The 27,778-nt window shown below is 35.8% G+C and overlaps 1 protein-coding gene across 1 annotated transcript in view; it reads right to left on the reverse strand.

Annotated features, from left to right (window-relative positions):
- Positions 1–27,778, reverse strand: part of MYCBP2 (MYC binding protein 2) — a 172,002-nt gene that overhangs the window by 12,766 nt on the left and 131,458 nt on the right. Inside the window, 17 exon segments of the mRNA XM_041419961.1 lie at positions 1,202–1,298; positions 1,432–1,715; positions 3,077–3,343; positions 3,953–4,033; positions 4,643–4,741; positions 4,880–5,119; positions 6,367–6,432; positions 7,079–7,303; positions 7,909–8,065; positions 8,670–8,830; positions 10,020–10,169; positions 10,443–10,642; positions 11,058–11,215; positions 12,890–13,057; positions 13,750–13,994; positions 14,730–14,899; positions 15,800–17,443. Of these exon segments, the coding sequence (XP_041275895.1) occupies positions 1,202–1,298; positions 1,432–1,715; positions 3,077–3,343; positions 3,953–4,033; positions 4,643–4,741; positions 4,880–5,119; positions 6,367–6,432; positions 7,079–7,303; positions 7,909–8,065; positions 8,670–8,830; positions 10,020–10,169; positions 10,443–10,642; positions 11,058–11,215; positions 12,890–13,057; positions 13,750–13,994; positions 14,730–14,899; positions 15,800–17,443 (4,412 nt within the window).

The raw sequence follows: 27,778 nt of genomic DNA on the forward strand, positions 1-27,778 counted from the left end.
TAACTTGGAACAGGTAGAGGGCATATGATATGAAGAATGGGAAGTCTTTTCCTAAAGTATTCCCCACCCCATCTGGAGAAATAAAGATGCAGAGCTGTAGCACGGATAAATGACTGTAATCAGCACACAGATCACAGTGGGCTCCTAGAAAATTAGCTTCATATGCCTAGCTTAGCCTCCTGAATAGACTCCACAGTTCCTGTATTAGAAAGAAATAAAGAGGAGTACACAGCAAATATCAGAACCACAGCACACTTTCCAATCTTTAACATTCTGAGCCTATGGCACTGACTCATACTCTCAAGTTTCTGATTCTGTTTCAGAGGCTACTGCATCCTTCAATTCTTATTGTAATCTCTGAAGTCCTAAACTTCATGCTGAAGGTGACACATAATTGAGAGTCACTGGACTCTAAAAAGGAAGCTACAGTGACTAACTCAGATATGGGTACATACACATTGCAAATAGTGAAAATGTTATGTGAAAGGAATCACATTTGTAACTCTTATGAAGAGAATAGTTAGACTGATGCCACCTTACTGATAATTAGCAGCTCAAAAAAGCTTCAAAACAAGTTTTCCAACACAGACAGACTTTAATTTAATTGTAACTCTTATCGATTATGAGATTCTAAAATCTTGCAGTCAGAATGAACAGAGAGAACTCCCATCCAGCTTCAGCAACTTTGGAGAAAAGGAACCTCCTTAATCCAAGCACAGTGAATGGTTTAGAAAATAGGATTTCCATTCTGAAGATACTGAAAAACCTTTCAAAGGGTATTCACAGAGGAAAATCTGGGTCATTTAGAGCATCTCACTGAAATAGGTGCAGAATTAAGGGAAACAAAAACAACCTCCTAACTAAATTTTTTTCCCAGAAACACATTCAGAGCCTTTTTTTCTTTTGCCAGTATTATTTCTGGGAAATAACTGATTCACTTTTCTTCAATTTTTCTTTCAAAAATTGTCTGAAGCAGAACTGTGGAAAATTTAAGCCCAGATAAACAAAGTAATAAGTAATTACAAGTGTAGATTTCAGTGACTGAAAGAAGTCAATCTCAACCAGAAAATCCATACAGTACATCTACATACAATTACATGAAAACAATGCTGTTATTTTACTTCACAGGTAAGATTTACTATTGATACTCAAATATTAGAAATATTTGAATATCATCCACATTTAAAGGATAGAAACTCACTGCTGCCATATCTTTAATGAGCTTAATGATGATCTCTGAAATCTGTGTAGGCGTTGACCCCTTCATCCACCAATGACTTTCACCTCGCCGAATATAGCTGCAGAGGATAAATGGTAATAGATGAAATAAACTCAAATAGTTAGTATTTGTCAAAATCCAGCACAAAGAAACAGTGTACATACTCAGCATACAGTAGATTGTAGTAGTTTGTTACATATTTTTAAACTAACCTGGAATTGAAGATCATTGGAAGTGTGACTGTAGTGACTCCTTTGCCTGCAGTAGTGCCAGCTGTCCCTGTGATAGTAGTTCCTTTGGCTTTTAGCTGTACAGTGAGAGCTTTGGCAATGCATCCCAAAAACATGTCCAAGATACCTAGTTTGTTCCAATCTCCTTTTTCTGTTGAGTGAATTATATCACTTATATCTGCTGGTGGAAGAGACTTCACCCCTATAATACTTGCCAGGCGACTGGGGGTTACCTCGGGCAAAACACGCCTCAGTAATGATGTTACCTGGAGAAAAAAAAAACGCAGAACACCACAGTTCTTACCAAGACAGCTGGAGTTTTCAAGAAAAATCACATAAAGTCCTTCTTCACAATTTATTTCAGTTAGAAGGACTCAGTCTAATTGCTGTACTTAATTACTCCAGTAAGAAATTCTGCAGTATTTCTATATAATGATGAAGTGTTTATTAATGTAAACAGCAAGACAAGGCCAAAGAGTCTAGAACTGATCTCACCCAAACAATTCTTAGTCTCCATATAATAACAAAATTATGTTTGGTACTGGACTTAGGGTAAGAGTGATACAGATGTTTGTACAACTTTGATTTGCTTGCATGGTACCCACTTCATATGTATTACTGAGATGTCAGAAACTGTGGTAGACTACTGTGGAAGTCCAACTTGTTTGCTGGACTAATGGAAACAAAGTACTTGCCTGAGGTACTAAGAATTATAATACTCTTTTCCAATGCCTTTGTTTTTCCTTTTGATAGTCTAACTGGAATTTTTTTGCTGTCTCAATAGCTCTGGACCCAACAAGACTTGTCTTGAAATGGTATAATCTTACCAACTGGTGAAGCTGGGATTGAAATTGCACATATTATGCAAAGTTTGGTCCAAATCAGCATGAAAGCTGATGAAAGCTTAAGGACTTAACATTTCATATGTAATTTTGCAAGCCCTCAATGTTCTCTTGAAAAGCTATTGCCTATCTGCAATATATCACAACTACTAAGTAATCTGCCTGCAAGCAAGCTGAGCTCAAAAATGGTAAAAGGAAGAATAAAGAGTATGAAACATAAAAACTGCTGCAACCGAAACTTGAAATCCACCTGAAGAAGGCACAGCACCTAGTAACAAAACAGTGCATTAACTGTACTAATGCAAATATTTTATATGTTTATATATTATTAACATATTATGCATTATATGCACATAACTATATATACCCTCAGATAACACTCACATTCAGAAAGAAACAGATATTAAAACTCACCTCGAGGATACCAAGAGTAGAAAGGAGCTGTCTAGTTCCACACTACTACACTCAGAGCCTGAGTGTAAAGACACAGAAACTAAGGACTCATGCCAGGTCCATAACAGACTCTGGCAATTAAGACCTTCTCATCTTACCTGCATAGGCTACATGAGCATTATATACACATAACAGGAAATACTGAAAAACCACTGTGCTGTTCATCTGACAGACATTTCTACCATGCTCCAATCATTAGAAAAAACAAACACCTAAAACCTGGCACTTGAATTCCCAAAAGAAATGCCATATTTTTCCAAGCACATGATTTTAGTATTTTGAAGACACTTTTCCAGCAATACCAAGACACTGGAGGCGCGGTCAGCACTGACCTGCCTCTGCACCCTGGGAGAAGCCGTGTGTAGCAGGGAGAAGAGGTCCTGGAGCAGAGTGAGCTGCTGGGCCAGGTACTGGCGGCCCACGTTGGAGCCGCTGAGCGCCAGCACCATGGAGAGCAGCTCGAAGCAGTAGGCGTCCGAGGAGGCGTCCTCGTCGCTGGGCTGCGAGTTGGCGTTCTCCTTGCTGGAGATGGCGTGCTCCCACTCCTCGCGCACGCGCGTCGCCTCCATCCGGATGGCCTGCACGATGTGGGCACACACCTGCCAAACCACAGCAGCTCTTAAAAACTTTCAGCAAGTGCAAAATGTTGTGGTTTAGATACCTTCACAAGTATGGCTAAAATAGGAAACCTGTGGAAATTGGCTTGCACTTAAATTACTTTTTAGCATAAATTCAAATGAAGAATAAAATGCTGAATTCACTCATCTATGTTCTGGAAAATTTAATTGAAATTATTTTATATTTTATTTCAGATCCTTTTAATTTACTTTTTACATTGAATTTACATTGAATTGAAAAAAAAACCACTCCACATAAACCCCTTAAGAAATACATTTTCTTAAGAAATACTCAACACACACAAATAAAAAGCACTTATTAAAATAGTCTCTTGTTCAGTTTACTAATCAGAAAACTTTAAAAAAGTTTTGGAAACAATAGCACGACAAAAAGCATTTTTAGAGGACTATAATGTTTGCTAAGATGAGTGACAAGAGTAGATTCTGCTTAATTTACTAAACTAAAAAATTTCAAAATTAATTAACAGCTTTATTATTGTGAAAATCTTCATAGCAATATTCACTGCAATTGAGCTTATTTATTACAAGATACCAATATTTAATCCTCAAATAACTTCAAAAGGAACAAACCTGTTTCTGCAAATTCGTCAGTTTGCTCCGGCTGAAAATGATCCCTACCATGTGCTCCTTCAGGTCTGCATCTGATGTTGCCTTCACAAAAAGCATGTTTAATATTAGATCAAAAGTTTCAATAACTCTTCCTAATTACTGTAGCAATTAACAAAGAATGTATCAACAAACTGTGTTTTATAAGTTAGTAACTTTTTTTACAGGAAGATATATAACCAAGATCAATTTAGCTATGCTTAATACATACCTCTTCAATGTATTAACTTTCTCTTTGTAAGAGGAATTGAAGCATCAAATGAAATAACAGGCAAAACAAATGAAGTGCAGTTTCTTCATACTTTTTTCTACATATTAACAAGAGCCTCTCTTGAAGCAAAAGATAATGGCCAGAACCTTCACACTGACCATTACTACAGCTGTTAACTACTCCTCTAATTGTAGGCATCATTTGCATCACCATTACTATGGTGTTTCCATTAAATGCATATGCCTCAGTTATAATTTACTTTAAAAAAGACACTATGGTTTAGTATTAAAAATACAATACGATATTTTAAAAATACACAATTGCAACATTTTACTTCTGTTCTGATCTAAAAATTATGCAGCACATGAAACAGAACAAATACTGAATATCATCCTGGATAATTTTTTTCAGCAAAGTATTATGGATAGAATACAAATAAATACATTGTGTACTTTTTCTTCTCCTTCTGGGGATGACAACAGTGCTTTTTCTTCTTGTTCTGGGGTTGGCTCAGCATCTCCGGAGATAAGTTTCCCAAATACCTGGAAGACAGACAATGATAATTATTGTCTCTCAAAGATAAACTAGTGCAGATGTGACATTTTCCATTAAAACATAAACCACTTAAAGTCTACAATTCACAGTAACTTTCACTGTGTAACACATCATTAAAATCCTACCTGGGATGTTATAAGTCGGAATACTCGCAGTGTCTCAGATTCACAGTTTCTTTGTTGAGCCACACTTGCAGAAATCTGGCCTGCTATTTTAATGCTTTCACCATCCTTCCAGCCAAGAATTTTCACTTGTCTAACTCTTAATGTGTTCTCTGGACCCTTCAATTCAATTTTGATGATGTGATTATCACCCCCAGGAAGCTCACTTGTTACCCAGCCAATATGTCTTGAATCCAAGTCTACCTATTAAAGAGAAATATAAAGTTGGAAACTGACATTACATCAAACAAAAAGTCACCTATTATTATATATATCACTGTAACAAATACTGTGCTTGAAATAAAAATCTCAACCTGAGCAGAAAGACTTATATTTAATTACAAAAATATTCAACCTCCTGAGTTCAGATTAAAAAGTGACATATAGCCATTTCAGTTTTATCTGTAAAGCTGATTCGAAATAGTGGCCAATCTATCTCTTTTATCCGCAAAGCAACAGTTCATATATTAAAAAAAACAACTCTTAAAACTAATATTTGGTCACTACTGTTATGAAAAAAGAAAAAAAACAGCCTCTACAATTTAACCAAAAATACAACACACAATTATAATTTCACACATTATTTCATCTCTACTCACACAAACCCCTGCTAAAGAAATTGTTACTCTGTGGAAGTCAGTATTTGCTACCCTTACACCAGGACATGCAGGACTTAACTGTAAAAAATGGGAGATGAACCGTATCAAATTAAGTGTATTTTAAAATAAGTACTCTTAAAAAAAAAACCCAACATAAATCATGCTATATGAAATCATATATTTCATATGAAACTACAGTGTTACTACTAGAAACTAAGCACTGATAGGGTGCAGTGCCTCACATCACTACTCAGAGAAACCCAAGCCCTGAGCCAAGTGAACCCTCTCTCCTATCCATGGGCTCATTCAAATGAAGCTGATGTTTGTTTTTTCCATTTCTACATTAATTCTCAGTGTCTGCATTGAACTGTGCTGCAGCAGACAAGGCTAACGTTTTTTTTTAATATCATGAGACAGGATACAGTATGTGGGTGTGCTGGAGGGTAAAAAGCTGTTGGGAAAGTGTCAGAGCAAAGAGGAAGCAAAGCTGAATCAGTCCCTGCCTGTGTTCTGGGAGTTTTTTTGGGAAACCTTCTCCAGCTGAAAGGATAAGTTACCATATAGTAATTAAAACTAAATTAATCTAAGGAACATTTTAGATAACCCTGTTCTGTTTCAGTAGAAGACTAAAAGCTTGATCAATAGCCAGTACATACAAATCAATAGCCAGTACATAACTGAATTCTGTCATTAGTAATACAGTATTTTCCAATTACAAGGCTTATTATCATGTCTGATACTTGCAAACTAATTTATCACCATAAGAAATGGAAACTATTCGCTCAGAAAAATCTCTCGTATGTGCACAAAAAATGACAGCAGTTATTGTATGTCAACTGTTAAAATGTTTACCTGTTTTATTCTGCAGAGATCTTCTACTGCCTTGCCAGTTAGGAAGGTCATAGAGGTCACTTTGTTCTGCAACAAACAAGCAAAATAAGAAAGAAACACTTCAACTGAGACAGTTCTGACTACTTCTGTATTAAGAGAATACATACATAAAAGAGAAAAATTGCTTCATTACAAAAAACCCCCCATGATCAAAAGCAAGGACAAAGAATTCCAAAACACAGTTCTCTAACACAGTCTGCTCTTTGTAATAAAAGCTGTAGTTGAAATACAGATATATATATGTAACATTACTGTACAGATCAATAAAAAAGAACTAGAAAGTCTTTCTAGTTCTAGAAAGTCTCTCTAGAAAGTAGAAAGTCTAGAAAATTTGGATTTTATGACAGGTCCTTATTTCAATGCTTCTGAAGAAACCATGAGCAAGAAAAGTAACATACAAGAATTAAATTATTGGAAATGTGTCTGAAATAGAACATGCCACTAAGAATTAAGTTTCCCAGTTTCAGTTTTATGTAACTACAAATTCAGACAGACTGGTCTGACCATAACAGTTCCTGCTTTCTAAATCACAGGACTTGGAAACGTCACTTTGAAATGTGAACTTCAGCATTGGAATTACCAACTGACAAAGAAAACAGCATTTCTTCATTGATAAACACACAGAGCTTGGATTATGCACCTTCAATGACAGACAGTTTTATTTTCCTCTTACCCCAAGATCTCTGGAATTGTCTACATGAACACAAACATAACGTGCATTGATTCCTTTTACACAGTTGATTGTGATGTTTTTAGTTTTGTTTTTGTCCTCATCTCCTGACTCCCAGAACGTTTCTGTAGACCCATCTGTTAAACTACCAATCATGGCAGGTCGGCTTGATGTCTTAATGTCAACGATGCTGGTTAGGTCTTTCAGACAAACTACTATACACAGTTCCTGTGAAAACAAATGGGAATTTTTAAAATACTTGAGAGTAAGCCCAAATACATGGGCATGGTTTACAATTTTTAAAACCACACAGACACTTCTGTTTTGGTGAAATGTACTCTCCAAGAAATTTGTCCTTTATAGATTCAAATTATTCAGTCCCTTAAGCCAAAGGAAACATTAATAGCTAAGAGCTGAATATATTAGCAAATGCCTAAATATATTACTAAATGGAAGAAAACACTTAAAAATATTAAACAGAAGTATTAATTCATGCTCCTCAGAAAAACAGAAGGAAAAAGATGTAAGCAAAGAAGAACTGGAAGTACACAATATTAAAAAAGCTAACCAACTCCATGACATTCCCCAAAAACTTTACTTGCAAACAAGCACTCCTCCAAAATTTAGCTTTGAGTGATACACAGGCTAAGGGTCAATATTTGAACCTCTAAAGCTAAATATGAGAGCCTAAATAGCAGGAACAAGACCCTAAACTATGTTCAAGAAAAGATGACATTGCAATAAAGAATCTTTTTAATTTAAAGAGAATCATCATCGGAGGTACAGACTGTTCACAAATATGTCTGCTTCTGAGCCAGAGCTGTAATGCTTACCTGATTCATGACTTCAAAACCAGACTGAATGCTGATACTAAAACTCTCTTCACTATCTCCATCATCAGATTTCGACAAAATATTGTTGATATGATGAAAAACATTGCTCTGGTGCAGGAACTGGTGATCAGATTGTTTGAATTTAAGACTCCAGCACCTGAAAACAAATTTAGTTGACTCTGAAATTTAAATGTTGGCAAAAGACATAACTTATCCATGAAACTATTAATTGCACTTTTGCTTCTCAAAGTACTTTCTAGAAATATTTAACTTCAAATTTGCAGGATCTCAAGTGTTTCTAGGGTACCTTTTTGAGGAAAGTGCAATAAACTTTTCTTAGAATTTTAGTAGCAAATGCAACCATTATTATTAATTTTTTTGTCATTGAGACAAATACACAGAAAAAATCTCAAAGTTTAAAGTTACTATCCAGCTGACAGATTTCTGAGCAAAGAGCACTACAAAGCCATGCACATACACACAGATCCTTCCATCTTATTCTATTAGATGTTTTCTTTTTCACAGTGGACACAGTATAGAATTTAAAAGAAAGTACATTTCTCTCTACAAAGTCTTTTATATTATTATTTATACATATAAACACTTTAGTGTCTTCTATGCATCTCCTTCCTAGTGGTGAGGACAGATGTGCTTCTTCTCGCACAAAGCTTTCAAGCATCCTATTTACATTGTAAAATCTTTTAACCTGTAATTCTACAACACTTCCAGCCTTTTCAAGAATTTTCTTGATTTGTGCTTACCTTAAGGCCATTTGCTGTAATGCACTACCACTGGGAAGAGACATCATAAGATCAGAGATTGTCTGAAGAAGGCGATGGAAAGTGTGGGGTAAGGGGTGAGCAGCTTCCCCAGCAATCACTATATCTGACAGAGGGTGTTCACACACTCGTGTGTCTTTTTCCTACAGAGCAAAGCGATTTGGGTGTTATTAACAGACTTTCTGAGACAAAAGATTAAGTCAAGAAAAACATTTCTGCTATTTGCTGTAAGAGTAACTGCAACAATCTTACAATGAATGTGAACTTCACGCAGTTCCTGTCAGAGAATTTTTGGAGTAAGTTACACACAAGCCTCAAACACGGATTTGGAAAGGGTATTGTATACTGCCACGTATTTCTCACGAGTTAAAGATATGAAACATTATATGGCAATAATTTGAAAACAAAGAAACAAATCAGAAATAAATAACATATTCCAGCAGTTGAAACCAATTTGATCTGAGAAGCAAAATCCACCCATAGCAAACTTGATAACTAAGCTGATATTATCAGTTGCTGCATTTCATTTGAGCTCTGAAAATAATTCTTAGTCAAGGCGTGTCAGTATCAGAAAAGCAGGGTACCAGGTTACACTGCTGGAAAGACTAATTGCAGAACAACTAATTTCAAAACTGGATTAGATTTGAAGTGATAAAGATTCACCTGACTTATTGACAACACTAGCATGATATTTTTTGAGCTATTCATTGTGGATATGATAATGTTTTAAATCAGAGCTAAGTCTAAAATAGATTGTAGAGATCTTTTGGAAGTATGAGATATTAGACTGCACCGCTTTTCAGGCTACATTTTCAGAACTATAGATTTTTCTTAAATCACTGAATTAAGTATACCTACTGCACATATAATTACTTATTTAATCATTTAGATACATACATGTTCACAGCAGTACGTAAATTGACTATACTGTATAATATTAACTGTATATACTTTTATAATTAACTTTTTTTAGAACACTGAACAACGTAGTAAACCAAACCAAGCTTCTCTAAAAATATTTTCTTTTCTCTCTCGTCAGTGGGCAAAGGAGGAATAAAAAGCAAATGGTTATTTTTTAAAAATGGATTGGCAACGTGCTTGTGCTTTTTTTGCTTTCCTATTTCCCAAGAATACTAAAAAATAATGCTTTAGAAGACCTCGTGATTCATCAGCATATAGAAAGTGATGATTCGGAAAAAAAATTGATCTATGTCTACAAAATTAATTCAAGTACATTTTAAGTTTTGTTTCACAGAGTGAGGATTAAGGAATTTTGTTTTTCATATGGAAGTATTTCTAATTTGCCTACAAAATCAGCAGAACCTCACTTACTTGTTCTGCATTTTCTTTATTTGATTTATTTTCCTCATCCTCTTCTTCTTCAGGCTCTACGGGTGCAGGAGTCAGGGAAGCCACAAAATGCCATAAAATATCATGGAGAGAAGTTGTTTGAATGACATTACAAAGAAGCCAGTTGAAGGCCTAAAACAAATTACATACAAGGAGTTACCAACTGGTTAAGCAAACCTGGAGTAAAACCATTTCTTACACCATTCATTGAAGGAGGTGCATTGATGATTTGGACAGGCAAATAATAATGCAAAGGTCTTCAAGTAAGATGTTATTGCTCTGTAGCTAAAACAGTTTATTTAAATGAGAACTATAGTACAGTTAAAAAAAATTTAAAAAATTTTCCAAGGCAGAATTTACAACCACATTATTTTAATCATACAAGAGCCATCAGTACATGAATACCTCCATGGCAAAGACTCTGCAAGCAGATTTCCGTAAGGCTTGTTTCATCGCTATTTCAAGTCCTTCTAGATCATGATGCTGGATTACAAATGCCAATACTGGCCACTGGAAATTTCTCTCTCCTTTGGAAAGAGAGCTGTGGGCGGAGATTAACCGAGAAAGTTCAGGAGATGGATGTCTCAGGAGAGAGGACCCCACTTCTATTCAAAAGCATAAAAATATGCATACATTAGATTCCTTGTGCATTTCAAGTTTATAGCCAAAGTAAAAATGAAAAGCAATAAAGCACTTTTAGAACGATTTTTTTTTCTGAGAGAAAACCCCATTAAAAAAGCAATATGGAAAAATGATGCTTCAACTGAGAGAGAAAATACCACCATCACTTTTATATCAGGCACAGAAGATTCACCACAAATTTTAGAATTACAGTAAATCCTAATCCAATTATAGGTTAATTCTGTGCAAATTACCAAACACCTAATGTTTACTGTTATTTTGTTTTATAACTAAAAAGTGACTACATGTATTTATAAAATAAAATATTTTTGTCTACAATTTCCAAGAACTGCAAATCCTTGAATCATTTTCCCCTGCTTCTGATGTCTGTGCTCTCACCTGCATCTCCACTGTTGACTCGTCTCCTGGGGATTGCTTTTACACGTGCTGGCAAAATTGAGTGCTGTTTGTCATATTCTGATGCAACAACTGAATATGATCTTTGAAAGACTGTACGCTTTGCAAGATCTGTATCTGTGATTGGACTGGTTTCCAAACTACAAAGAAATCAGTGAAGTAATACACTCATTAACAAATATATACAGTGTATCTGAATTATACATCAAGAATTAATAAGGATACATGCATTTCATAATCACAATGTTACTACTGCATGAAACTTTGTCTTATGTACCTAAGAACTGTTTAAATGCTGGAAAAGAAGGAGGCACATATTAGAATTACACATGGTGAAAAAGCATGCAAGTGCTTTATAAACAAATGTAATGATGAACATGATGAGTTCCAAGAATTTAGGCATTTCTTTTAGAGAAATACAAACATTCAGATCATGCCTAATTTGAAGTTTCAGACCAAACTTCTCCTGAGAATGCATGTGAAAACATCTATGAAGTGAATTTTTAATACGCAAGCCAACTGAAATTTAGAACTTTATGTGAAGTAATAGTTTCCAACATCATTAGCCTTAAAGTCAAATTTCAATTGCTACGGCTATACCTCTGACATGTTTTACTCCTTACCTTCAATGGACTTCTTACAGTCTGCAGAAGGACTCCCAGCTTATGCTGTCCCTACAGGCCTCAGGAGACCATGGTGTCCACAGTTTTAATAAAGGAATATACCAATACGATGCACTCTTAAGGAGTTTTGTTAGAAAAGTTCTATTTCTGAAAAGACTACATTATAGATTGTAGTATTCCAATAAACTATTTGTGCAGTCAGTATGAAATACAACAAATTGAAATAAAAACAGATTAAAAGCATATTTTCTCTTCATTACATCCTCACTATAAGATGAGGAATCACTGACATCTGAGAACACTGAGCATCTAAGTAGATTCTGGACTACTTTAAGAGTAAGAGCCATTTTTTCCCTGGTGCAACAAAAATTTTAATACCTGCTTGAATTCAATCACAGTAAACGTAATATGACAAGAAAGTGGCTTAACCTGACAGAAACCATCTAGCACTCTTGGTCCTAGACAGCGTTGTCATTTCTTTGGTGACATTTTTATGTCCCACAGAACAAAGAAACAACATCTGCTTTGAAAAGTGTAAGGTAATGAAATTTCCTCCTGATCAAACTTCCCTTCAGAATGAAATGCTGAAAGGAGAACAACAGCTACTTCCTTTCAAAAAAGCTCCTTAATCTGCACTCAATCAGCTGTGGTAAAGAACGGATATATAGAGTAAAAAAAACCTGCTACATTTTCAAGGAGTTTGCAACAGTTACACTCCTTGGATTACTGATCTTTAGATCATTTCTTCAGTTCTGCAGATGCTAGAAATTTTTTCTTTATGGGGAAATAAGCAGGCCTGAAGTAAAGGCTATGGATAAATTTCCCTGTATGTTAAGAGTCCTTATCAACTGAACAAATTCTTTTTTGTATTTGGGTTGTAAACCCAGGATCTTTCTACAGGGAAGTAACTGAAGTACAGTAAAAAGTTTCCGTTCTGATTTGTATATTCCTTGCATATTTACATATTCAAATATATTTCACTGCTAACAGTTGAAAATACACCTGATATGCTATGATTCACTGAAAATTTCCTAACTGCAGCTTCATATGCTTTTGGCTTTTACGCTGCCATTTCAGAGACAGATCTGATACTTTAGCTTCTTAACTGCAGCAATGATTTCTTGTTTTTAAATTGGTGTTACACAACTGTTTTAACATTTGTATGTAGCACCTAGAATTACAGGGAAGTACCTTGGGGGCATAGATTTCATGTTACTCTCTGGCTCTTCGAAGACATTCGGGCTCGCATCAGGAGTAACAGAGATGTATGGTGCAGGTACTGAAGTTGAACGCAAGTATCTCATCTCATCCTGGAACAGGTTGTCATCCTGGTACCCAACAAAATTTTCATGATGATGCCTAAACCAAATGAGATTTTAAAATTAGGATTAAAGATTAAAACCTGCTGAAACACACATGCGTACGCAAAAGTTGTTTTGCCAATACACCTCGTCAGCCAATGCTAGTCATGTACTCTTCAACTATTAATGCTATTAATGCTGGTAGTGGCTTTGAAGTGTTCATGGAAGATGCAGTGGCATTCTCAATCAACAGGTAGTGAGGATCACTCTTTTCTATCTTTTAGTATTTTCGTCAGGTATTTCCTGTATGTATTTTAGGTCCAAAAGTCTACCCAACATACATGAGACACTACCGTGACATTTACTTAGAATTACCAAGAAAGCACAAGTCTTCTGATTTCCTTTTTACTACTTTTAACTGTGAAGAGAAAAAAGGAGCACATATGTCTGCTACTAACACACTAAGTTAAACTCTTTGGGAAATTCTGAATTCTTTGGACAGAAACTGAACTGTTATAAAATATTTAGCATCTGAAAGCAACTTAGGGCAAATTTGATTCTAGGAGAAAATACAATCTAAAAGATTGAACAAGATCATGGATCAAAAGAGACAGAAGAAAAAACCATGAAGAATTAGGAAAATATGTATTTTTCTACGTAAGTTTTAATTTAGTTTACACACACATTTTTATCCAATGCTCTACACAGATGAGTGTTAGTATCAATATTCAATACACATCTTTAAATTACCTTGCTAATGTCTGTAGATAGAGACATGGCATCTTAATGGGAAAGTCTTCAGAAATTCCTTCTTTTAGACTGGGAAGTTGAGATTGGAATGCTTTTGCAGGGTTATAGCAGAGGATACTGGGTTCAGCAGCACTACTCAGTGATAGTAAATACAGTGCATTGGCTTTAATCACTTGATGAGCTTCCATAGTTGGCAAGGCACGAGGTGTCTTAACTTGCATTGGTTTTCTCCTAGATTGTTTAATCTAGGTAATTTAAATAAGGCATAATTAAATTCACCACAGGAAAATCTGAGAACCTAGCTCATAATACAGCTGCTTAATTCTACCTGTTGTAAAATGCCTCCTAAGACAGAACATATTTCTATTACTTTCCTACCTTTGCAAACTTTTAATAGTTTGATAGTTCTGACATTTGCCTCAAGATTAATTTTGTGTGCAAAAAGTTTCAAAAGGTTTAGCTTAAAAATAGAGTTAAATTAGCATCATTAACATCTACGTATTTGCATACTTTGAGCAAGATTTTGAAATTAGTCCTTGAAGATCACTACAAGAAAAACACTTTTTGCACTATTCCCATTAAAAACTCCTCTAGTGGCATCTTGTATGCAAAGATCTGGATTATTAGAATCATTTAAAAAAACTATAAACATGAAGTTAAAACAGCACTCATTTTAGCAAACAAATAAAACCACTCAAAATTAAATAAAGAGTTAACAACATTATTACATTCAATCCTGTCATTATACTGGGATAAAAAATAAAATTACTTTACAAATTTGAGCACACTATCATCTGAAGGGAAGAAAACCTGTCAGAAGCCAGCAAAGTTTCTATTTTATTATCTTAAACCTAACAATAAGGATAAGACAATATTCCAGAATTATGAAATTCCAAATTTCTTAAACTAGCCCTTCTTTTCAAGTTGTGAACGCAGGACTATTAAGCAGATAGAAAGTTAAACACATGAGCTGAAAATACCTTCTCTCTTGCTGCTGCTTGCTTTTCACGGAGATACTTTTCTCGGCATCGATCGCAAACCAAATACCACGTGCTCCCTCCAATGCCACCATCGCCACAATTCCCAGCCCATCCTCCACAGAAGTGCCCAATGCTGTTGTAACCTTGGCCACCTGCATAGCGGCCACAGCCTACACGGGGGAAAGGTGACAAAAACTGATTTCAAAAGCAGGATTCTTATTCTATTATTCATTGCTGTAAAAGAGGGATGAAGAGCGGAGAAAGGGAGATGCTTGTCTTTTCCTGGCCTCATTTTCTACTTTTCTCTACATCTGAATTGGTTACAGAACAAGGGTCTTGTCCGTTTGTCCCACCAGTGTCTAAAGAATACAAACGCACTGCAGTTTTCAAGTTTTATAAAGAACTTGTCCAAAGCATGAACAGCTCCCTATTCAGACAGCTAAGTTATGGTTAAGGTCAGTATTATAAGTTAGCCAACAATACTTTGTACTTTAACAAACACAAAAATCTCTCGCCTCCTAGCTAACAAAGCTTAAGAGGGAATGGAGGGTATTCTTTTCCTGATTAGAGTTTCCCAGAAAGATTCAGGACTTTAACTTTGCACACACAGAGCTAAAAAATAGTACAGACCAATGAGTACATCAAAAATATTAAGTCACTGATACCCAGTACTGACACAGCAGACAGAAGTTTCAACTCTTGACAGTAGACCAGAAACAGAAAACTTCTACCAATTGTAGAAACTCTAACCGACCAATCTAATTTTTTATTTCCATTTTCTCAGCAGTTTCAAATCCTAAAGTGTAAAACATGGCATGTTCCTGAAGAGCTACTGTAAAGTCAGAGCATTATTTTGACATCGTTTCAAACAACTAAAAAACTTTAGATCCCTAACTACTTAAAATTACACACAAAGATGTGCAAATAATCTGTATGCAAGTGTAACTTTAAACTTACTGTATGTAATATAAAGGATAGCCTGACACATTCTTGTAACAGCAACTAACTCCAAAATGCATGTCAAATATACTTTATGGATGGAAATGGGAATTAAAAATACGGAGTTTTACCTGGATGAGCTTGTCTCATGTGGTAAGTCACTGGATATGGATGGGATTCTCCACACAACTCACAGATGGTATCTTTTTCAGGTCCTCCTACTGCAAGTTGGGCCATCTCTCCAAAAAGATTTCCCCTTGGCCTAGCCTCAACCTTTTCTTTTTTCTTTTTCTCCTTTTTGGCTTTCTTGTTATCTTTGTCACTTTCTTTCTTCTTTAACACTGCACAAGAACCAGGACTTGGAAAAATCATGTTTTGGGATGCTGCTTTAATAGTTGCTAAAGAAATATCTTCCCAGAAAGCTACCAAGTGCTGCAGTGTTAATGGAAGAGGAGACTTAGATTTCATTGTGTGATGACTGGATGTTTCAAAGGAGGTAGTTTCATTTTTTCCATCCTCACACTTTTCATGCAGAGGTGGTTCTTTTAACATTGAGAGGACTTTGTTTTTATTGATGCTACCCATTTTAGATATATCTGGTCCATGAGGTGAGATGTTAAACATGTTGAGAGCAGATGATATTTCCAATGAATGTCTATTTTTCAACTTGGTTTCTTTTTCCTCTGCAGGTTGTTGAGTAAGACTGCTCCGTATGGGTGCATGCTCTTTGGACAGTTCTGGATTAAACTTCAAAAAAGATGAGCATGCCATGGCATCATGAACTATTCCTTCATGCCAAAGAAATGCAGCAAATACGGCTCGAGCACATTCTGCAACAGAAGGTGACATTGCTTGCTTGGCAGGCTCTATGGGCTTTGATCCATCTCCTTTGAAAAGGAAGTTGGATTTTTCCTTTTTGGGTCTTGTGTGCCTGCCAGCACATTTACGGCTCACTTTTGGAGATGCTCTCATGTCTTGCTCATCTTTCAGTGGTGCTTTTCCAATGCTGAAATGAACTTTATTAGAACCATCATCCAGGCTTCTGAATTCAGTGTTGTCTTCACAAGTAGTATCTGTAATGCTGTCAGTCTTTAAAGTACTCGAAGTACAGACTTCAACTACCTCACTGTGAAGATTTTCTTGTACTACGTGAGGGGAAGGAGCTCTATTTTCAGTTTCTGGTGCAGGTTTTTCATCTTTTGTAGTAATTTTTGGTTTGGGTGAAGTGGACCTCCCCCTTAAGGGTTCTGTCAGTGGCACTTTCTTTTTGCGAAGGGTGTCTGGATCTAACGTGTAAGAATCTGATTTGGAGCGTTCTCGAGGAGGATCAAGCTTTGTTTTTACAGGGGATGAAGCTTTCTGAGGTAGAGTTTTGTCATTGGGTGATGAGGATCGTGGAGAACTAGCACCAGATCTAATGCCTGTAAGCGTCTTTGTCTTCGGAGAAGACGACCGAGTTCCCGGCCCTGGAGATTCAGCTCTCAGACCAGGAGTTGTTCTTCCATCAGTTTTTAGTGTTTGCAAAGTGTTATGATTTGGCGACAAAGACCTGCTGTGCGAGTCTGAGCGCAACTTTGCGGCGTCTGATTTCAGCATCAGGCACTCGCTGGCTGATAGGCCATCGGTACTTCTGGGTTTCTTCTGCTCGGCTGCAGCTCGGTTCATGCGCACGTCAAGCTTGGGCGACCTGCAGTCAGCTCTGTGCTTTGATGCCATGTCTGATTTTCCTGCTGGAGAAATCGGTCTAGCAGCTCCTGTGAAATTCATTCGGTCACCTGTATAATGTTTCATAATTTAATTGTTACATGCTGACAGTGACACCCTTAATAGCACAAAACAAAGACTGAAGACCTGAACACAAGATAAATATCAAACACATGCTTCTGTTCATATCAAAATGAAAGGAAACATGAAGGGTTCTTTTTCCCCCTAAAATACTTTTCATACATTTCTCTTCCCAAAGATACACAGAAACAAGTGTTAGGAAGTTTTTACAGAGAAAACACTACTGTGGAGGTATCAAAAGGCACACTTCACTCTTTCTACAAAACACTGGTAAAGGAAGCACAATTTACATCCTTAAGTGAAATTCCAGGCATTAACTAAGTTTACCACAGTTGCAACAGAAACCAGGGACTATTTATCTATTATCTCAATGTGTGTGACAGGCTGCAACAGGAGACTTGCACAGAGATCAAATGCACTGCCAGATTTATTTTCTTCAATGCTCAAAAGCCAGGAATTGTAGGAAGTAAACACCGTTAGTAAAGCAAATTGGGCAAGAGGCTTGCAAATTGCTCAAAATTACTCAAATGGATAATCTATGAAATCTACTTTTTCTAATCGAAAATCTACCCCATGTTCTGCTACCAAAACACTTAAACATCCCTCCAAAACAACAAAGCCACTTTTTTCAACCACTAAGTTAAATGGCCAACTCTGGTCAACAACGTCCTCCTACTTTGATGCACTCATTTATTGTTCCTATGCACACTGACTTTACACATACATTAATCTACAGAGCTGTAAGACTATAAGAGCTATAAGACTGTAAGAGCTGTAAGAACTACAGGAAGCTTAGTACAAGTACATACAAAACAAGTGTATGTAAAAAGTAGCTTATTAAAGAAATTTGCTCCAGATTCACCTCTGTGATCCAAGTCTCTCTCGTAGAACTGTATTATGAAAATTAATCCAAGCAATAAGGAAATTACTGGCAAGCAATGCAGCAGTTAATACAGCTGTCTCTCCACAAATCCTTACTGCAAAATCTTGAATGCAGAGTTAAATCCTTTTGATTTGAATGGGTTTTCATTAGTCAAACAAGAGTAGTGTTTCCCTAACAAGCCTGCAGAATTAGGACACAATTTGGGAATATTATACTTTTCTAGATACTAAAAGGTTATTTGCATTTGCCTGGGCATTTTTTTGGGAAAGCAACTATTTTTTAAAAAATAAAGTTTCAATTAATCAGACAAAATTCGCAAATTTAAGCCCTGATTTCTGATGGGAACAGGATAGACAGTCACCTTTTATCTAGCACCTTCAGTATTAGAAGATGTGAAATCAGTGTCTACTTTCTTATTCATTATGGGATCTAAAGTAACTTCATGTTGTTCTCAATCACTAACACTTACCCCTACCCTAGAAAATATGTAGATGCAATTTTTTCTAACTATTATCTCTTCTAATATAAAAAACAACCAAGAAAAATTTAGAGCAAAACTTAGCAACCAAGATGCTTCCTCAGGTTACAAAAAAATATTATTTATTTGCTATTTCCATATTTAAATACCTTACAATAAAATTAACAACAGGAAAAAAGTGAAGGTAATTAATTATATTGCAATATTCAACAAGCCTGAAAGTTAGAATATTTTTCTGTTTTCCCAAGACATGGCAGAAGTTCATACTTTTCTGAGCAGAGAAGAAATATTGTGTCTATATTCAAGAATAATACATCAAATGTAAGCAATAGAATATAACGAGAACATAGCAAGTATTTATCATCCTAATCAATTTTGAGAGTCTAATCTGTCTTTATTTTTACAAGTTCTATAATTGTTTTTCACTTGGAAGGGGGAAGTTGGAATAGGAAGGCAAGAAATAACATGGTAAATTGTGGTTTACAAAATGACTGTTCTTGTCAAAAGAAAAAAGAGTTTTGAAAATATCAGTCCAAGCATTTCAACCATACCAGCTTAATTATTCACCAGTTTTACTCATGAGCTATTTTGAGATGCTTATTTTGTGATAAATTCTGAAATGCAAATTGGAACTACTTCTATACACATTTTTCCCAGTCTGCCAGATGAGAAAATACTTCCGATCCAAAATTTAACAGAATGCCTCAGTAAAGAGAAAAGAAAGTGAAAAGATGATAATCATTTTAGAGGACACATAACACTTCAATTCATTCAGCAAATGGATGCATAAAGTACATGCATGATTAGCAAATACCAATGAGGAAAACATTCCAGAACAAAACTGCTTATGAAAGGTGTAGCCTAACAATGGCTTCCAACAACAAAAGTATCTTGTTTTTTTAAAAAACCAAAGTTTTGGATTTGCACATATAAATAATCCTCACTAGCATTCAAGAGTATCAGCAAAAAGAGAAAAATCTCTGAAAGGAAAAACTGCATAAAACAGCAAGCTGCTGTCTCTGTACACAAAAAAACAAAACAAAACAAAAAAAAACCCAAAAAAACCACCAAAAAAACAAAAAAAAAAAAACCAACCCAAACCAAACCAAAAAAAACCACCAAAAACCAAACAAACAAAAAAAAAACAAACCCAAAAAACAAAAAAACAAAAACCAAAAAAACCCCAAACCAAAAAAAAAACCCCAAAACCAAAACCCCCCCCCCCCGAGATTTTACTTCCTGTTTCCTCTTATATAACGCTTTTGCCTATTGTTTGAAAACAGCTGTAATTAGCCTAATAGTCACTTTCCATTTTAGAAAGCAAAGACAGCTAGATTATGTATCATGGAGTTGCTGCAACTCAGGAAGGCAACACTGAATGATTACATCAGATGAGCTCCCAGAACATTCGCTTTCAAAACATTTTCTTACATGAATGAAATGAAAATGAATGGAAGGAGGAAGAAAAACAAACCCAAAACATTTTGCAGGTAAACAATCTGAATAACCTTGCTATGTTGGCATGCATACCCACCCTTCAGTTTGTGAGAGAGAGATGAAATAGCAGAGGCAGGCCCAGCTACATCACTAGTTTTGTAAATACGCTCACGAGAAGCAAGGCAGCAGGATGGAGTTTCTACAGTGGAAAACAGTTGCACAGAAGCAGCACAGATTCAATGCAAAAGCAGCAAAGATAAAAACAAGCATTTCAAATGATATGCATCTTCTTTGTTACGTATTCTGAATTCAGTGTTTAGATTCCTACATTAGTTTTCAATGACAGACAGTGGTTTGTAGTAGAATGTAGTAGATCAGCTTCCTTGATCTAAAAACACAATTTCAATCTTAGTTTCTAGGATCTAAAAATGTAATATATGAGGGCTAGCTAATGAGATTTATGGTTTATAATAAAAACCAGCAGTGTCTAGTTTTGAACTAAACCTGGGTTTGAGATGTAAACATTTCATCTGTAAATTCAGAAATTAATTATTTAGAACTTCAATATGGCCTTCCAGATGATCAGCTTACACACTCTTAAGTGAAAATTAGACAACATCTAGTTTTGTTTTGGACTCTTGTTAATCACTGGAAACAATGAAAAAAAAATACATTAAATACATCAAAACTCGGTTTTCAAAACTGATTGCTTCTCAGTAATGTAATGTTTTGAAAAACTTCACTTAAGTAATGTGGAGTTCCTCAATACAACATAACTAGAAGTAGATGAATGTCTAACAAACAGCACACAGATAAAAAAAAAACTGTATCAGCTCTTAAAAATAATTTTGATTTAAGAAGAATTCTGATGTCATCCAAGATAATTTCAGTAGAGTGTACTGATACCAAATCTGTTAGAAGTACAACTCTACAAAAATGAAACTTAGAGAGAAATAATAGAGACTTTTCGTTTCAGTCTATAATTCAAGTTTTCTATTTTTTCTGGTTTTAATTTTAAGTCTTATTCCTTCATTCTTATTCCTTCATTTTAAGTCTTATTCCTTTTTCCTTGGAGAAAAAAAAAAGTAAAATTCTAACTGAAATAGTAATTGTAAAGAGAATGTGTATGTTAGAAGATCCTGTTTTAGATACACCCTTTTGTACAAATGGAGTAAGGTAGTTGTATTGAAAATAAACTATTTCCTACATTGTTTAAGATGTTTTTGTTCTGGTAATATATTTACTAACTTGTACACTCAACAAGCCTGCTACCTTATGCAATGAGTTATGGTTCTAGAAACTCTGCAATGAGAACGTGTTCATACATTTGAAGTTAGAATTTCATTCTTTAAAGAAAGAAACTAATCCTTAATTTCTCAACACTCTACTAACCCAGATTTAACACCAGTATTACCTACTTTTGATATGTACAAATGATTTGGAGAGATCCAGTAACAACTATATAGCTTCTGAGTAACAGGATGTCACTCTGTCAATTTTTAAAGGTAAAAGGCAGACAAACAGCAGGAGCACAAAACAGCAATAGCAGCAAACTTAAAAAGGTTGATTTGATACACTAGCACCCCACTCTGCAAATAATGAAAGGAAAATGTTTACAAAATCCACTTTCATGAAAGCACATTTATACTTCATTCTTTCACTCTGTCTCTGAGAACACTTACATTTTACAATATTGTAATCTATCTAGTGTTGACTGATGTACTACTACTTCACAATCGTTTCAAGGGGACTGCAGGCCCAGTAGTATGACACTCTACGTATACCCAGGATAACTGGACAGCCTCAGGGACTAACACTTTGACCAGGATTCCCTCTTCCTGAAACATCCTCAAAGACTACAAAGACCTGAAATACAAGACAGGCAAGGCTGTCTCATGAGACATTCAAAGGTGACAGTGTGCCTTTAGTCACGCTCTTTCCTTCAGTGTGGCAATAGCCCCAGCTTGAAAATCTACCCAATATGGAGACATAAGAGGCAATTCAATTTCTATGGCAGGATGCAATCTTTTAACAGCTCTGCCTTCTTCCTCTGAGGAAACCTAGGAAGCAAGACATACCAGTAACTGGTTCATGTGAGTCTTCTTTAAACAAACTCTGTAACAATGACATAAAATGTCACTGGAAAATGGAGTCAACTTCAAGTTTCTTCTGAAATCCCACTGCTTTTCTACATCATGATGAAGGAAAGCACTGACCTGCCTTTGTTGTGCTGCCTAAGAAATGGATGCCTCTTAAAAACAATGTACTCTTCTTTTACTGACATGGAAACTGCACTACAGCTGTTAGCTGAATTTCCTCAAGCACTTCTATCAACGTATCTTTCTTCACCTCCTGAAAATGCCAAATGTCATAGTAGCAGCAGGACTAGGACTTCTTTAGAAATTATTTTTCCATGAATCAAAGAATGCACTGAAGCAAAAAAAAAAAACCAAAAAAACAAAAAAAAACCAACAACCAAAAAAACCTTGAGTATTAAAAAAGAAAAATGTATTTAGTATGGTAAAAGTAGGAGTATGAGTGGAATAAATGAAAGCAAAAGCTGAAATATGGTATAATGAGAAAAATGTTAGCAATATTCTGTACCAATGGTGGGGTTTGGAACACTAACACTTGAGCTCCTGTGCTGGAAAGGTAGATAAAAAAAGAATTCTATGCTTTTCTAATTTGTAACTACAACTTCTGAAGATGTTGTATAAGGAGATTAGTTCTAAAAAAAACCCTGACACAATTTGTACTCTTTCTCCAACCTTTACCATACCAGCCCTCCAAGGAGGGTTTTGGATCGACCTGGCCAAATATATGTTTCATATGTACGCTTGCCTATAGAACGTGAAAAGCCTAGGTTATGAGATCATCTAATTTAGCTCAAATTTTCAGGAATGATGCCTTGGCAATATGTAGCATGTGAAAAAATAATTAGACCAGTTCTCATTGGTTTAACTGATGATTAAATCACACACAGAAGAGATCACCATGCCTGGTTGAGAAGATTCTCTCCATTTATTTTACTGAAATACCACCAAGAAGCATATCTTATGTGCTCCATATGTGTGCTGTTTTTTTGTGCCCTCTCTACAGTTTTAGAAAATGCAGACAGAAGCACTGTGGTTCTAAATGCAATTTCACCAGCACCTAGATGGGAAAGGAACAAAACCAAAAAGAAACCGATTGCATAATACTGAAAGGACGTATCGAGGAACTCCTGACAAGAACGGCAGGAACTGATGATGGATGGCTGGACTGCAGCTCTGCAGCACAAACTGGAAAGGAAGCACCCTGACAGGACACTGTATTGAACAGCAGCCCAGCACTGCAGCTTCTGCTGGACAGGAAGCAGTATCTCAAGCAAGCTGCCAGGGCTCCACTGGAGGAAGGTCAACATATCAGAAGTCACAGGAGTCCAAAGCTTTTTAGCCCACAAATTCATTCCTCATTTGCAGTATCAATGCAGGTGTGAGGAAACATGGCAAAAAGTCTAACACTGGTGACTGCAAAGTCTCACACTTCCCTCCTTAACTCCAGAGCTCAACAGCCAATCCTCAAATTTTGGTAACTGCTGCTGGACAGCATGCCAAGATCCTGTTACCCACACTTGCCACATCTAAGGAGATTTATGACGTAGCACATTGCTGAAGGTTGAGAAACAAGATCTTCCATGACCCTCTAGGCTTCCACACTGCCCCTACGTTCCGAACTCAAACAGAAATTTGAGTCTTCTATGCTTTTAACAAAGTTCATTGACAAATAAATCAAGCAACCAGTACTAATCTTGTGGGTATAGGAGTTTGCAGTCAGAAGCAAATCTGTTACTGATGGTCTTCCAAACTTGTCAGAAGCAAGCATAAGCAGGCTGCAGCAATTACAGCCTGTTTTAGTCAAATATCCAAGGCAGAAACATACATAAACTTGTGATCTTAATGGAAAAAAATTCTTGCTAAGGCTCCAAGTCAATACAGATGTTCCTGTACTCCAAGGTAGGTTTTGCCAGCTCTTCTACCTTTCCTGAACTTTTAGTTGCACACAAGATTGACAAAGAATTAAAGTAAATGGCAAGAGTACCTTAATTTTGTCTGTCCCTGTGAAAAAGAAAACAACCTCTTGTATAATATGTCTGAAAATTAGCATAGGAATTAAGCAGGACAGAACAATCAGCCCTTCACAGATTTCTAGCAAATAAAACAAAACCGAGTAACAGAGTTTCCCTTTTGTTTTTTCTAATGTCCCTTCTGCAACAAATTTTTTGATATAACACAGAGTGCTGTTGTAACTCATTTATGATGCGAAAGGAGTAACAGAGACACTTTTTACTTCTTCAAGCATCATATCTCAGGAGGTGACTGTCCTAAACTGCAGTATTTCTGAACAAAACCAAAAAACAAGCAAGACACTGTGTTGGAGGATAAAAGGTTGCGACAAATCCTTTCCTTCTTTCTTAAGTGAAAGATGGATTTGCAAACAAAACCTCAAGGACAGAAAAATCTGCTTAAAAACCAGCCACCTACAAACAGTTCTAAGGAAAACTATAATCTGTCACCAGCAAAAAGTATGTTCATATCATATCAAGATTTTTCTTCCTATTATGAAAATCTAAATTAAGGAAATAATTCTAGATGGCATTTAGCAGGATCCTAGCTTTCCTCAGAATTAACCAAATTTCTCCCCAGGGGTAGAGATATCTGAGGAAGAACAGAAAATGTAAACAGTAGACTGACTTTTTTAGGCTGACTTGCAATCGAGATTGGCATTTAGTATATAACATCTGCACGTGGGGAAATCTAGGCTGGCACAACTTTTTTCAACTGTTAAGACTATCATTAGTCCATTTAATAAAACAGTATATTGACTATAAACATTCATTTTAATTTCAAAATCTAACTTTACTGCAGGAAGCACTTAAGGATGGAGCACATTAATTGGAAACTAAAACTAGGGAAAAAATTCAATTGACTTGATATGGACTCTTAAGATATGTTGTTTAGTGGATTTGACTTTTAATTACATGTTTGGTAACAGGAGGCTATAAAGTGATTTAGAAGTAATTAAAATTGCATACTTAAAATGAGTTTTTGTTACAGTTCTAATATAACTGCATAAAACTATTAAATGAACAAGTATATTGATATAGTCTTACAGGCATCCCTAACTATATGCTGAATTTGGATGAACTTGCAAATGGAGTATGAACAGATGTGCAAAAGACTAAGGAAATTTGAACAAGAAATCTCCCACATTATTCTTAAATTTTCTGAAAACAAATATGTTAATATTTCTCTCCTTTAAGAACAATTTACATTATCTGCATCAAACCTGACACTGGATAAGAAACTGTTTAAAAAAAAAAGTCTTTGTATCAAATCATAGTCAGTGACCAGTACACCAGTTCAGGGTGACAATTTCCTCCCTTCTGGAAGGGCAAATCACGAAATTGGTTGAGACCTTGTACTAAGATAAGATCCCAAATCAGACACAAGTTCAAAAAAATTTTCTAGTTTCATCATTTTTTTATTTGGTAGACCACCAGCGTTCCTCCCCTACCTGACAAAACAAAAGGCTTCCATTTGATTTGGATCCTTATTAAAACACAAAACATGGATGTACCTTATGAATACAGTTTATCTACACATCTTGGACAGAGAAATCCATTAAGCAAGATCTTGTTGGGCAATCAAAAATGATGCTTTTGTTGTCATACAATATAGGTCTAAATGCTGAAAGACATATAATCTGAAATGTGAAATAACACAATGAGGGTTATTTTTGATGCAAAGCTGAGTAACTGATTTTACCTCACTGAACAACAGAAAAAAAACCTAAAAGTGATGGGAAAGAATAAATATTTGACAAATTCTCAGAGAGGGTGTGCTGATATCAGCTGTTTTATCTGAGTTTGGAATATTCTGCTGGAATGGTGTAAGCATTAGGATGTTGGTGTAAGCCCAGCAAAACTACAGAAGATCACAGTCAAAAGATTTCTGACAATCCTCATAAAAGTGAATTAGAAACCTTAATCTAGCTCTCACATGAAAGACTTCACTGTCATTTCAATAAGCTGAGCTGGAGAGATGCAGGACTGCATATACACAGACATTGAACTGACTGCCAGGGTCAACAAGGAAGAGCTAAGGCATCTCAGAGAGACAGTTTGTGGGAGACAGGGATAAAGGAGTATTCCTGTGACCTGTGCTGTAACTGTTCTGCATGTAAGACAGAATTTAGTGCAGTATCAGCTATCCATCATGAATGCTGAGCTTTTAGTTTTCATTAATCAAAACAGCTTCCTGTCCTCCCATCAGTAATCAGGTTAGCTGGTATTCACCTCAACAAGTAAACTTTCATTACCATGCCAATCCCATGAGCACCCCACAGAAATTATTTCTTATGAGTAATGCCAAGTTGTTCCCACTGTCCAGCTGCATCACTAAAGTTAGAAGCAATGACAGAAACAAAACAGAACAATACCAGAAATTTAGGAAGTAAAAAAATTAACACCTGTGTACTTACTGCAGTGCATTATTGATGTTAAAAGAATTATCAACATTTTGTACTATATGAAATATTTACCTTATTTATAAACCAAATTGCATAAAATATTGGAAATGCACTTTCATGACTTGTCTATGGTGAAAAACACATACAAACCCAAAATACTGTCAATATAAAAATTATAGTTGAACAAGTATACTTCTTTGGGAACATTAGCTCACATGCTTCTGATTCATGAAAAACTTAAAAAAACAAAACCAGAAAGGTGCACTGTGGGATGATTAGTAGCTGGTAAGCAACTGAGAACAGCAATATCAAAGCTGCAGAAACGGACTGATGAGGCAGGTAAGGCTGACAAACTTACTCTGAAGCTGTGGCTGAGGCTGCTGGAAGGAAAGGGGCTGTCCGAACACAAATGGACTGTGGACAAGGGAAGAGGGAGGTTTTGCAGCTTGATCAAAGATGGAAGGAGCTGGGAGATTTGGCCGTGACTGAATGGAATTCAGTATGGCACTCAGTTGGTCACCTGTAGTGGGCAAAACAGTCAAAACTACAACCTGTTACCTGTCATTCTCCAGAAAGGCAGAGTAAAATGGTACTCAAAGTTTAAATGATGATAATAAAGCTCATAAGTCTCATTTAGCCACATACAACTCTGGTTGTGGCTAAACATAAAAATCCCACTCCATGCATGGCAATAATATTACTGGTTTTTAAGGCTCATGGATATTTTACTGCAATTATTTTAAACATTTCAAAATAGAGATTTGTATTTGCCTCGCTTAAAAATGAAGAGCAGCCAAAGAAAAAAACAGAAATCCCTAGCATTTACAGTACTACACACATGCAACAGTACATGCAGAAAAAACATTAGAAAAACTGATGAGAAGGGAAAGCTAACATGTAATTAAGCTTCGGCAAATGTATTTCTGTGCCAATGCTTTGGTAAATATTTGCTCATTTTTGCAAATATTTTTAAAACTATTCTGTTGGTTTTGGATGTCAGATTGAAGGTAATTTTAA

This window comes from Onychostruthus taczanowskii, unplaced genomic scaffold (assembly GCF_017590055.1).
Source record: "Onychostruthus taczanowskii isolate IOZ18803 unplaced genomic scaffold, ASM1759005v1 scaffold62, whole genome shotgun sequence".
NCBI classification, from domain to species: Eukaryota; Metazoa; Chordata; class Aves; order Passeriformes; family Passeridae; genus Onychostruthus; species Onychostruthus taczanowskii.